This window comes from Molothrus aeneus, chromosome 8 (genome assembly GCF_037042795.1).
Source record: "Molothrus aeneus isolate 106 chromosome 8, BPBGC_Maene_1.0, whole genome shotgun sequence".
NCBI lineage: Eukaryota > Metazoa > Chordata > Aves > Passeriformes > Icteridae > Molothrus > Molothrus aeneus.
This window is the reverse complement of record NC_089653.1, coordinates 6,166,273-6,180,157: the sequence shown is the minus strand read 5'-3', so window position 1 is coordinate 6,180,157 and position 13,885 is coordinate 6,166,273. Positions and strand designations below refer to the sequence as shown.

Sequence of the window (13,885 nt, the reverse complement as noted above, 5' to 3'; positions counted from 1 at the left end):
CTCTGAATTTAATTTTTTTTTAAGTGCTTCAGTTTATATTGTATAAATGATCACTGATTGTGAGATTCAATCTCAAATGTCAAAAAGCTTTCTTACAGCTAGTTGAATTTCGTTAATTGTTTCTGCTCCTGGTCTGATATCTAACATACACCTCTCATGTTTTTTTTTTTTTAATTTTCTGCAGCATTATGAACCTAAAAAAGTACACATAGATTTAGGAACACTGTGTAGCAATATTCTGCTGTGCTTAGCAGGATCTTATTTTTTGTGGTCTGAGCTGAGAGTTCTCTGCAAATTGTAGAACATGGATCATAGGATGGTGCTGAGCTGGCAGTGAAAAAGGCAATGCTCTGATGGGATGTTGATGCATCACATGTTACAAAGACAGATAAGAAGTATTGGTGTCACTGCAAACACTGCTAGCCTGAAACAGAGAAACAGATGTGATTGAAATAGTTTGTGTTGAAAAGGATGAATTTAAACTGTACTGGAAGCAGAGATGTATTGCCTCTAAAATGGCAGAAGAGAACGACAGAATGTCTGCCTCAAGTAGCTGTGGAATAGATTGTGGTTCTAATTTCTAGGGAAAAAACATTGAGAAAAAATATCTAAGCCTAAATAAAACATTGGCTTAAGATGAAATGTACACAGGTCATTAATAAAGTTTGGTTTGGAGTCTAAAAGGTGTTCCTGAGTGTTACAGTCTGTAGATTCTGGGATAAAAAGCGAGTTTTGTGGAGGAAGGAGCCAGAGTGCATTTGGGAGCTTTGTGATAGGTCTGTGATGGGTACTCGGGACTGTTGGACCCCAAGGAGCTTTTCAGGATGTGTTTTTAAGCAGTTTGTGCCCCCTAGTGAGAGTCTCAGGTAATAATCTTGGTCCTGGTTTTGCAGGATGTTAACAACCCTTAACAGTACTTGGGCGTGTTACTGATCTGGAAGGAGCTTTTGGTGTTAAAAATGCAGGATGAGAGCATGAAGAAGGACCCTATGAATGAGAGTCATGGACTGGTTTGTGTTAGGAGGGACCTTTAAAGGTTTATATAAGTGTAACCTCCCTCTCATGTGGATTGTGTCCAAAAATCTTGAGTACTTCTTAAGATGACCACTAAGGTTTTTGCAGTTCAGCGTAAAGCAGAAGATGTCAACAGACTTGTGGTTTCTGTTTTGGCAACTGAAGAATCACTGCACTTCATACCTGTGGAATGAAGTGGCAGAATGAGAAGTACCAAACTCGTGGCAGAGTCAATGTTTCTGTTTTGAAATGAGCACATCATTAAAAAGGATCAATCACATGTGGTAAAGATGAAAATCACAGCTTTCTTAGAAATCAAAGTTACAGCTATTTTTTTTTAAATAATTTTTTTAAAGGTTACAAAACTCCACTGGAAAAAAATCCTGGAGATGATAAAACAGATGACGAGATGGAGGGGACACATTCAGAGGATGAAATGTTTGCTCAGAGAGGCCTTCGAAGAACTCAGAGTATGAAATCTGTGAAAACGATGAAAGGCCGTAAAGAGGCAAGTGTAATGCTGGTTAATTGAGTTTGTTTCTTCAGCCTGTATTGGCATTTTTCATAGTGCAGACATTGATTTTCATTTTTAATCCTGGAGAAGGTATCAGCAATAACTGGGTTCTGGAAAGCTAAATGGGGAAGGAAGTATGTGTAACAATATCTAGGTTTGGGGCTTTTGTAGGGGAAATACATGAATGAAATGAACTAAGCAAGGAGAAAGGGAGAGGAGATGAAACAGACTCTGTGCTTGCAATGCTAATTCTGACACCACTGAGCCCAGTTTCAGGAGCTGCTCACCTTGGAGGGGTTATGGATAGCAATATTATCATTTACATGTTGTGCACACTTAAACATCTCCTGTTCAATAGATAAAGAATATTCAGAATTTTTTAGTTCCCATAGACACACGGCCTGACTCTGTGATCTACAAAGAGAAGATTCCTAGTTAGCATTCAATGCACTTTATATGTGCATGCATCACAAAATCTAAAGATACTTCAGGATAAATCTCTGTGGAGTCTCATAGAAGCTTTTGGGTCATTGCAGGAAAACAGATGATACTTATTCTTCTTGCCCAATTCTGTTGAAACTTTGTTATTTAGTCATAGGCAGATTATCTTAGTGAAACTGGGGTGTCCAAAGCACATTGAAAGACATTTGCAAAATAAGATTAGTGGGCAAGTGAATAATATTTCTGCTTGGTGTGACTCAACCCTTTGTTATAATTTTATTTTTCCCCTCAGATACGATATGGATCACTGAAATACAGAGTAAAGAAGAGACCTGCTGTATACTTTTAAGTGTACTGCACAATGCCTGCAAGAGAAACTGCTGTACTATAATAACTTGAATTCAAGTGTTAAAGATCTGTGTACAATTCCTAAAATGAGTCTGTATGAACAGATATGGTAGGACTTGTTTTTGTGAACCCAAGTGATCAGATAAAGTATTACTCTGTTTTTCTAGAATTGTTTAGATTTAAATCTGGACAAATTACAGCATGAATTTCAGCACTCCTTAAATAGGAGTTAAATGAGGAATAGGCAATACTCTTTGGACAGAGGTATTATACAGATTGAAATAATTGCAACTCCAGTTAAATTAGCAGAAGATTTAAGTATCTAGAGCTTGTGAGAATTGAATCATACTGTCCCCAAGTTTACATTGAAAGATAGATATACTTGAAATATTTTTCTGAACTACAATTCCTGAAAAGGCCTTTGTGTAATTTTTAAATGTACAGTTTAAAGGACAGTGGATGATGGTGGGAAAGAAGAAGGAAAGGTAAGGGAGGTAGGATACATCCTTAACATCATCATCTTGCATCATATTGCCAAGCTTAGCAAACTGGGGGTACATATAGCACTTTATGCAAAACTCTGTAGTTTTGCACACTCTTAATGATTACAACTGCACATGTCATTTTAGTGACTTGCTAGATATGTTACAGTTACATTTTGAATGCCAGCAATTCTTGTATTTTATCATCTTTTAAAAATTTATCTTGATTCCTTAAGTACACTTAGGATGCTGTAGATATTTGCTACTAACAATATTATCAGGTGCCTTTCTATGTATAATAGGGCTGTGTGGGTTTTGTCTCTGTGTGTGGTTTTGTGGTTTTTTTGGGGGGTTTTGGGTTTTTTTTGTTTGTTGGATTGTTTTGTTTGTGTCTGTCTTCCTCCATCTAAAGAGATGTAACATGATTTAAATCAGTTTTTGGTTAAAATTGTGGTAAGTAAAACTTGTAGCAATTCCAGTGATATGCCTCAGGGATCTGATCAGCCCATGAGCTGTGTGTTCAAGTCATGCTGCCATCGAGGTATGTATGATAGCTTAGTCAGGCCCTGGTTTAGTTTTGCTCTACATTGCTTTAAGAACAAATATATTTATATAGATGTACTTCAGAACATGTATGAGTGTATATTTCATACCATATGTGGATTCTAAAATGGCCTGTGTAGTACTTTCTTTTATTGCTGAAGTTATTACTGAAATATTTGCATATAGATAGCTTCTTCTAAAAGTCTAGTTGATTTAGTCAGTCATTTCATAACCTAGAGTCCCATGGCATATCTGCACAGAGATTAATTTTGAAATGTCTTTCAATATGCAGTGACTTGTCAAAATTACTTTTTTAGGTCACCTTTGGTACTATTTTCTGCAGATCTGAGAATTAGGCTGACTCTAGTTTACTGTGTGACTATATTTCTACTGTGGATTCAGGGAGAAGCCACCCACTTTTTGCAGATAGTATTTTATTATGTATCTGTGGGACAGACCTTGTTTACTTCCCTCAAAGAGAAAATGGCAGGGATTCCTCTTATCCTGGGATCTCTGGCTTCAATCCTTAAACCTTTCCCCAGGTATTGACAGTCATCTGCAAGTCTCCAGCAGAGATTTTAAATATATTCCTGAGGTTTGGGCAGGTTTTTTTCTGTTACGGCCGTAGCAATTCACTGCTGGTCTGCAGCATTCAAAGCACTTTTCTGCACACTTCAGCCAGGCTTTGAATTCTGTGGGTACAAATGCAGCTGGTCTGTGTTGGTGGTGTTCCTCCCTGGCTGTGGGAAGCGTCTGCAAGCCCTGTGCAAAGCTGTGCTCAAATACAACAGCACTTCAGCATCTCTGAGGAACCTCAGTGCTTTAGGGAGAAGTCCCAGCAGGCCACATGTGATGAAAAGGCTGAAACCTGTAATACTTCACTCAGAAACACAGTTTGATACCAGTAGACAGGAAGGCTGCTCCCTCCCAGATGAGTACAGTGCAAAAAATCCCATCCCCTAACCAAACCTGTCCCTTGTTATCCAGCTTTTCTAAGGAGCTGTGGGCAAGGAGTGATCACAAAAGCAACCTCTCCCAGAGTGTGGGACTTCTGCCCCAGGAATGTTTGTGCTGCTCCTCTGTTCTCCTGAGGTTTGTCTGTGTATTAGACTCTAAGGAACACTAAGCTCTTGTATTTGCATCTCACCCCTCTCTGAATAGTAGACTAACCTGGGCCTGGCATGGGATCTCTGACTCTTCTTGTAGAGTTGAGCACTTACTGACACATTTTGCTGTAACTAATCATGCTTGTTTTACCAGCAAGCGTGGCAAAAAAAATTTATCATCTTTGTACAAATCATAATCCTGCACGAAGGAGTAGAGTAAGCCATTTTTTCAGAATTAGAGTTCCTGTTACAGGTTCATGTAGATCCTGTTTTGGAGGTTGTTTTTATGTTTTTAACACATTTCTAGGGCTAGAGATCATTGAAGTGTTTCAGGCTCTACCACACTTCTGTCAGGAAGTTGCTCTATGTGTCTCTATGTACCTGAGGCTGTAACTTCTGGCAGACTTAACTTACTAACTCAGTAGTGATAAAGGCTGAATAAATCCTCCTCTTCCTGGAACTTGCATGGAATTAGGAAAGCTGGCAGTATTATTCATATTCATGACTGTTTGCATATAAATGTACTTCTTTTAGGTAACTGTCTTACATGATCAAACCTTCAATATTTTCCTAGCTGTTTTCTTCAGTCTAATTCAGCCAACTGTAAAAATATTTTCTTGCCAGCCTGATTTTGATCTTTGAATTCATCCTCAAACTGGTTCACTGGATTATCTTGATTTTTTCTTCTTACTGTTGATTGTTAGGGCACAATGACAAGCCTGATGTTTGTCAGGGCACAGTGGCATGATCAGCTCTCATCCCAGTGATACATAGTTCTCTCTCCTTGGTGTATTTAGTTTACTTTGGTTTGGAAACACTACAGTCTTTTAACTTGGGTTACAGGGAATTTTCAAACTTTTTTTGCCTTAGCAACTGCAGAAGTCACCTGTCTAGCTCTTGCCAGGAAACCTCTTGAAAAAAATGTTAAAAATCGATGTGTAGCATTCTTTTTGGATTTGGAATGTAAAATGTAGTTGATGTCAAATTATCTAATCTTCTGAACAAATTGTTTCCTGAGAACTGACTGACTGCCACCAACAAGACTGCTAATTTGATTGTAGTAAAACAAAGACTTGGGGTTTAAAAATGCTTTAAAAGAGAATATGTAGTTCTGTTTAAATCATATCAAGGTTTCAAGCCTTTCCAAAATACATCTGAACTGACTCAGCTTTCTTAGCAAGAGTCTACTGTGCTTGTTAAAATACCCAGTCTGAGATGAGGATTAAATTGGTGGCCTCAGCTGCAAGTGAGCTTAGGCTGGACTTTGATTGCAATGTAATTGCCAATATTAGCAATGTAATTGCGAATTCCTTTGGTGTGTGTAAGTAACTGAATAACATCCAACAAACATTTTGCAAACTACAATGAATTTTAAAATAGAAGATAACTTGGTAAAAGAGAATGGTGAAGAAAATGCTGGACGCATTCAATGTGCTGTTCATGACAAAAATGTGTTTTATTTTTGGTGTTGCTTTTATTAATGGGAAGTTGGTGTTTTTAAGTACTTTTTCTACAAAAATGTATGTGCAAAGGCAATACTTTAACATTTTTCAAGAACTTGTATTTTTAAATGCTACAAACCAGAGAATATACATTTGGACTGAAGATAGTAGCTTTAAAAAAATGCAATGTAAGCTTTAATTTTTATATTGTAATAATAACTTGCTGTCAACTTGTTTACATATTTGTAGGATGGGAACTTCATTATGCATTGACTTATCTTGATGCTGTCTTTAATAAATGCTGCTTTGAGCAAGATGCAGTGGATATTTTATTACCTGAATTACTATTAACAAACTAGTCACTGTGTAATCTGTATTCTGTTACTTATTGTAATGGTTCAAGCACCAAAAACAACCTGAAAACAAGCTGAACTTTGGAGAGACTTGAAAAACTCTTCAAAGTATGACTAAACTGCCCTTGAGGTTCTGCCATGAAGTCTGAAGCTAATTTAGGCTGAAATGAAATGTACCCTGCTAAAGGTTTCTGTGTTTCTGAGTTAAAGGCAATTCGAACATGCCTGGTTTGATTAGATGTATTGTTCAGAGTAAATGAAAATTGAGATGTTCAGTGTCCCAAAAGAGTGGAACTTCCTGGGGATCTGCTGGACATCAAACTGATTTTGTTTTGCATTCCCTAGTCAGATTTCTTCTGATAATCCAGAGGAGGAGATGCATAGATGAATTTGGCCCTTTCCTTTTTCAAACCTCCTTTTGAGTCATCTGTTAACACCCCTACCAAAACCCAAGCAAAATCCTCAGTAACCACATTTTTCTGGGTCTTGTTTGCAAGGCTTCCTGGCTTACTTCCTCAAATAAAAGAATTTCTTGATATGGCTAATTGAAGAGAAAGGTTTAAAAGACAGTAGCAATAAATAGTTTTTAAGCATTATGAAAATCCATCCCAGAAGCACAGACTGACTCTTAAGGGGACCTTCCAGTGATTGATGTCAGAAAAGTTCATGCAGTACAAGCACCCTGCCAAGAAATGGTGGATGTGAGAAAGCAATGCTGACTTTTTTTCCTTTATTTCTTCAGCTGACATTTAGCAGGTAGTGGGAGCACTCCTGAATGTGGGCTACAAGCTGCCTTCCTGCTTTTTAATGTGATGCTGGTAAGACCCTCTCAGGCAATAATCTGATTATTCAAAACTAGTGCTGGTACATATATCTTGGGTTAAAATGTTAAATATTGAGCAGCAGCAATTTTGGCAGGTCTTTTGGGGAATTTTGTTGTTGTTTGGTTTTTTGGTTTTGGGTTTTAAGTTCTGAGGCATTGTGTGTTTTCCCCACTAGTATGGGGGAAAAAATGGTGGCATATGAGGGGAAATCTAATACATATTGTAAAATCAATAGACTTCCAAAATGATTTTCCTCCTTTCTGTAGTTGTCTTAAGGAACAGAATGGGAGCCTGTCTTATGTCTGCCTGCCTTTGCCAAAGTTCAGCAACAGATTGCTCTGTTTGCATTAGGAAAGGAATTATGAAAGCAGCTGGAGCAGAGACTACAAGGAATTCAAAATGTAGGATTTCACTGCTGTCTGCTAATGTACAGTGGCTACATGGATGGGGAAGCTAAGAAATTATTTAGAACGTTCATTTTTTCCAGGCTCTAACAGTTGCAAGGTAAGCAGCACTTTGACCCTCACTAGTTTTTCCTGTGTACAACACTCACTATGTTGTGTGGCACTCACTGCTTCCTCAGAGAACTTCACCACCCCAGCCAATCTTTCTACTAATTTTAGTAAAAATGAAACTAAGAAAACTGAGGGAAAATCATCCTACCTTACTGCCTTAAACAATAGAATTTCTTTCTATGGCTGAGCAGAAAGACTTTTTTTTTAAAGCCCCAAAGCAAATCTAAAACCCTGTATAAAGTTAGTGTGATAGTAAACAAATGTAATGCTAGGAAAAATGCAGGCATAACCATGTGTGCTAGTCTTGAAGGAACTGGACCAACAGCCACTCACTGTGCTTTTGTCAAACCCCTTTTTGGCAGGTTTAATTAATGATGGTTCATAACTCTATTCTTGAAGGGAGTTTCTTGTGCTGTTCACAGGATGTGGAGCTTTTAGGTGTCACTCTCCAAGCCCCTGGGTGAAAAGAGCATTTCTAGTTGTTCAAATTGATCAGTCTATTGGCAGGACCATCTCCTGGCCTTTGGAGAAGGCTACTGAGCAAAATAAACCTTTGGTGGAGGCCTGCAATTATCTAGTGTAGATTAAATCTTGATGTGAAACAATGCTTCTCTTAAATGGAGGCCATGAGAGAAGGAAAGCTGCTCCCTTGTTCAAACCACGATGGAGCAGCTGCCAGGCTGTTCTGCTTCTCTCTGGGCTGTCTCTTGCAGCTCCCCTTTGAGTGCCAGTTTGCTGGAGAGATGTGGCTGAATCCCCCAGTGTCCTGCCTGGACCAACCTCCTCTCTTGGCAGCCCCTTCTCTCCTTGGTAACATTTTTGTTGGCAAGCTACAGTTAATTTTGAAGAATATTTAACAAGCTCCCTTTGTGCAAATAAAGTAGGTAGCTGCATTCTTTTAAAAGTTATGTTCTTCACGTGTCACTATATCAGACTTGCTAAAATAGAAACATGCAGCCACTGAGCAGCTAAAGTACCAGTTTGTAAAAGCAATCTTTTCTCTTGTTCTGCCCTGCAAGGGCTGCTTCTGTAGAGTTTATTTCCTTTATTTTGTTGATGGAGATTGAACTTAATGGAACTTTAATATTCTCAGTTCTGTTCTGCTTTTGCAGGGAGTGTTCTCAAAAAACTCCAGAGTGGTTCTTATGTTCTGCTTCAGGAACTAATCACTGTACAAGCTGTCTGTGTGCCTTGCCCTGTTGGGAAATAGTATTTTTAATCCACTCTCAGTTTATTTTCTTCTCTTTGATGATTTGTGGTTGTGCTGCCTCCGTTTAGATTTTAGATGAGGTAGAAAATATAATTTATAAAGAAACCTATAATTTATTTGTAACTTGTATTATAAATGCATGTGCACAATAAGATACTGAAATACCACTGAGTACAATGAGTAGCCCATAATGAGTTCTGAGCATTTCTATGAACCAAGACATTTTGCTGTAATCCCTTTCTGGTTCCCTTCAAGAGTTGAACATGGGTCTGGTGAGGAAAGGCACCAGGGATCACTAATTGTTCAGAAAGCACAGCATTAACTCTCTAAGTACTGCAGTAGTGAATGTGCATTGTACTTCTTAGTGAAGAAATTTTAATACCTGCTCATTGAAATAACTCTGCTGGTTTAGTGGTGAAATAGCTCTGCTTTTCACAAGTCCTTGTTTTAATAGCCCAAGATAAGCTGCCTTGCCAAAGCTTGGGAATTGGGGTGCAGCTAATGTTGCTTACCACATGGAACAATTTTAATTTATTACAAGGAAATTTCCAGGAGGAAACATGTTAGAATCTGTTAGGGAGGAAAGAAGATCACTACTGTTGGCTTACCTATCAAACTTTGAATAAAACTTTAATGGGATATAAAACAAGAAGTGGGAAATGATAAGAGAATAATTTTGATAGTTTTTATTACTGGGGGAAAGGCATACTTTTAATAAGGTTTTTTTTTTAATAGTGGTACCTAATTGAACAAGAAGTCTACAGATTAAGCCTTGCATCATCCCTGTTTTTTGCTGGAATGCTCATTGGAAATATCACATTTGGCCCTTTGTCAGATAAACTGGGCAGGAAACCAGTGTATATCTCAGGTAAGATTGTTAAAAGGTTTTTCTTAGGTATTCTACATGGAAAACGTCTCTTTCTTGCCTGCCTCTGGGCCACCCTACTCAAACACTGCTCATGTCAATGACCTGTATGAGCATTTCACTGGGAGGGGAGCAGCACTGAAACTGGTTAGTGTCAGTGTGCTGAGCAGCACAGAGGCCAGGGAGTATTAGTGGGAGGTGAAAGAAACTGCTTTTGCCATGGCTATCTCTATTGGAGCACAGCATTCCACACATTGCCTAACTATATTGTTCAAATAAAAAATGTTGTGCTTTTTTTTTGAGGGGGTAGGGGAGGCCACTTTACCTAAGCATCTTCAGGAGTGGGTTACTCCTGTCCTGGTGTTTTGTTTTCCAGCTGCATTTGCAAGCAAAGGGTCTTGTTAAATGAGAACACTGTCTTAAGGAAATGCCAGGAGTCTTCTTCTTCCTCCTCCTTTCTTTCTAAGTGGTTCACATGCATTATAATGATAAGAAAAAAGATGCAGTAATTAAGTTACTTTTTCTTGTCATAGTTGGAGTGGCAAAAATGAGGATGACGTTTTTCTTTATGGGTTTGTGAACCAAACAAAATTAAAATTACACTGTGCTGGATGAAGGGGTGTTAAATGAAGCAGAAAGTCAGGATTACCCAAAAGACAAGCTTGTGTTTCTGAATGCTGTTACAGCTGTGGTGGCCAGCTGTGTGCCAGCTGCCCAAGAAAACTTGATTACAAATCTGCTTGGGGAAGGGAAGGAAGGCCTGCCAGGCTGTGAGCTGGAGCATCTGCCAGTAGCACTGCCTCTTGCCAAGGCAGGGCTTCAGCACTCCAGAACTTCTGGAAGTCATCCTGGAGGGATTTTAGAGTTTCTTTCCATGAGATGCATGCAAAGGGAAATAAGTGGGAGCACTTGGAATTACCTTTTCAGCATGTTCTGCTGTGTATCTGCTTGCTTTTGAGGTTCCTTGTGCCTGTTCCTAGTGCTGGGTGCTCCTGTTTTGAATTCCTACACTGGCACTATCATAATAACGATTATAAACTCCTTCAGTAAGTAAGCATTCAAGTGCCAGCTTTGTCTGGGCTGTGTTCTTAGAGAATGTTCTTTTAAAAGAAAAAGTTACACACCTCTTATGTTCCTGATGAGTAGTTAAAGCTGCAAAAGAAATAAAAGAATTAGTGTTGTAGGTTTCCTGCACATGAATACAAGGAATGTCTGGCATACAGCACAGATTGAACAAAGCTCTTCTGGTTTAGTTTTTTTAGATAATCTGCTCTTGAAAGAAGTTGTGTTAAAGACTAGACTAAAAACCCACCTCTCTTCCTGTAGTCAGAGAATACAAAGCCTGAGGGCATCGTAAAGAAGTTGTGCATTATCTATTTTCCTCTATGGTGTTCTGTTTCTGATGAAGTAGAATTACTTCCCCAAATACTAAAAATACTGAGATCCTTCGAAGTAATGGAAGTTAAGTTAGGTTGTGGGATGTATATCTCTGTTAAGAGTGCCAGAGAAAATAAATGTTCAGTTCAAAATATTCCATTCCTTATTTTATGGCTCATATAAAAGCTGCAGCAGGGGGGAATAGTTGACAAATACTCGCCTCTGGGGAATGGAAGTGTGATAAAAAAGGCAGTGAATGAAGCCACACAAGCACTGTGCTTGTGAGCACGGTGTTCCAGGCTGCAGGAGGAGCATGGCTGCCACACCCTTGCTAGCCCAGCTGATGTGAGCACTCAGAAGGAGCAAGTTCAACAAGAGCTGCTTGTGCTCCTCCCTGTTCCTCTTCCAGCCCTCTGTAGAAACAATTGCACTCACCTCTAGGATGCAAGATGCAGAGAACAGAGTGGTAGATGCAGCAGAGAAGGGAAGCAGGGAATTTGTGTGATTTACATGTGGCAAGGGGAAGGTGCAGCCCAGCTTGGCTTTTCTGGTACAGTTTGACAGGGCAGCTGCTCTGCATTTGCAGCCCAGCCATGAGAGTTAAAAATCAGCCACTTCATGTGTGTTAGAAGGAAAGTGAGTATTCCAAATATGCTGTGTGCAATTTAAATGGTGCTGGAAGAAATGGCTGCCTAAGGAATGTCTTCTGTCCTGACATTTTTTCTTTGTGAGATATAGCTGCTTGGACTGTGGACCATGTTGAAGCTGTGTGAAAGTGATTGCACTGGAAAATGGGTTTTACAGGGTAGAGGGAAGGTCAGCAAATATATTCTTTCCTGGCACACCACTCTGTCTGAACTGCAGATGGAATTGCTACACTCCAATGATGGACTCTGCCACCTTGAGAATGTGAAGATGCTCTATGTGTTTTTGAGCAGTATGGATCACTAGTGTGATTTGTCTGGTTTACAGACTGCCAAGGGGCTGTGAAGGCCAGAAATGGCTTTTTGCTCTGGAACTTTTTCTTTGGGAGTAGTGGCTGGACATGAGCTGCTGCAAGAGTTAGAGTGCCAGAGGGAAAGCACGTATCTCCAGGGTGTTTGATGGAGTTCAGTGGGTTTGTGTTACGTGTTGAGCACAGAAAGGGCTCTAAAAGGAAGAGACCATGCTGGAATTGCCTTTTCTTCTGCAGCCTATAAAGTGCAAAGCCACAATGAAACAATTCCTCTTCCTTTCCTGCAGATCACATTCTGTCTCCAGGAGCTCTCTCCTGAACTGCCCCCACTGGAGCAGGGCTGGGACAGAAAGTGCTTGGCTTTGTCTGGGCACTGTCAGCACCCATCAGAACCACCCATCAGATGCACTAGGAAGCATCCTAGCAGGATTCCTCATCACTTCGTTTATCACCCCTACAAAACCCCTCCAACAACCATCCCACTCTCCATTAAAATCACTGCCCTGGTTGTGACAGCCCTAGGCATCGCTTTAGCCCTGGAAATATCAAAAATAGCGCAAACACTCATCCTCACCAAACAAACCCCTCTCTCAAACTTCTCCACATCTCTAGGGTACTTTAACCCCTTAATCCACCGCCTTAGCATAACTACCTTCCTCGACGGAGGACAAAAGCACGGTGGCGCTGTCGAGCCGCAAAGGAAGGACACGCACCGAGCCCTGCTCCGCACCACCCCCGGGCAGAGCCAGGCTGGAAACGTCCCTGCTCTCAAATCAGCTGTGTCAGGACAAAAAGATTCCACCAATCCTCCCCTTCCATGAGCACACCCTTCTTTGCACCACACTCAAAGAGCAGCACAAACTCCTCTGCCCTAACAAAGCTTTTCTCTCTTACAGAGACTGGCCACAACCTTGAAAACACCTGGCAAAAACAGAGCTCGCTGAGAAAGCTCTTGCTGTCTACAACTTCAATTGCACCCATCGATTTACCAGGTCCACCCTGCTCTCAGCACTTTCCTTTTCAGCTCTAGGTACCATCCTAAGCCTTCAGTCTCCCAGAGTCAGGATCCCAACAGAATGGCACCAGGGACTGCTCACACACCGAAGGTCCCAGGACAAAAAGCTCAGCAGAAGCACCTGGGTCTCATGGCACACTTCTCATCCAGCAGGGACCAGGACTTGGCCAGATAAAATATCCTACAAGCAATCCTATTCATGTCAGTTGTGCAAATTTCTTGGAATGATACATTTCTTGCAGATGACTACACAAGGTTAGGTGAAAGTTTCTAAAGCAGCCAGTTTGGTGTGAAACAGCTGGCAGAAGTGTCTCAGTCATCTGTTTTTAGGTAAGTAATATTGCTGGTGTCAGTCACATAATGCCCAGGTTTCATCTTGTAAGTCAGCTCTGGCTGAGGCCTGAGCATCAGCACTTGGTCTGAGTCACTTGGTTTGTTCAGCCTGGAAAACTGGAGATTGAAGGGGAGACCTCATTGAGGGGCAGGTACTGATCTCTTCGCTCTCATGACCAGTAACAGGGCCCAGGGGACTGGCTGGAGCTGTGTCAGGCAGGATTAGGTCAGGTTCCAGAAGGTTCTTACCCCAAAGGCTGGTCAGGCACTGCACAAGCTCCCAGGGCAGTGGTCACAGTACCAAGCCTGTCAGTATTCACCAAGTGTTTGGACAAGTCAGGCACAGGGGTGTCTGTCCTGGGGTGTCCTCTAGAGGGCCACGAGTTGGACTTGATGATCCTGCTGGGTCCTTCAACTCAGGATATTCTGTGATGCTATGTGCACTGAATGATTATCTCCAGCTGGCTTGCACTGGCACTCAGAGCTTGTCTATAATTGCTTCCAATTTATTTCTACAGTCAAGCCCCGGGCATTGACAGACTGATCAA

General features: G+C 40.6%; 1 protein-coding gene across 1 annotated transcript in view; it reads left to right on the top strand.

Moving 5' to 3' along the window:
• The window catches only part of REEP3 (receptor accessory protein 3), a 37,454-nt gene extending 31,248 nt beyond the window's left edge, over nt 1-6,206 (top strand). The window contains exons 7-8 of the mRNA XM_066554786.1: nt 1,371-1,522; nt 2,262-6,206. Coding sequence (XP_066410883.1) covers nt 1,371-1,522; nt 2,262-2,318 — 209 coding nt within the window. The 3' untranslated portion in view covers nt 2,319-6,206. The remainder of the gene's footprint in view (nt 1-1,370; nt 1,523-2,261) is intronic.
• Nucleotides 6,207-13,885: the final 7,679 nt, after the last annotated feature.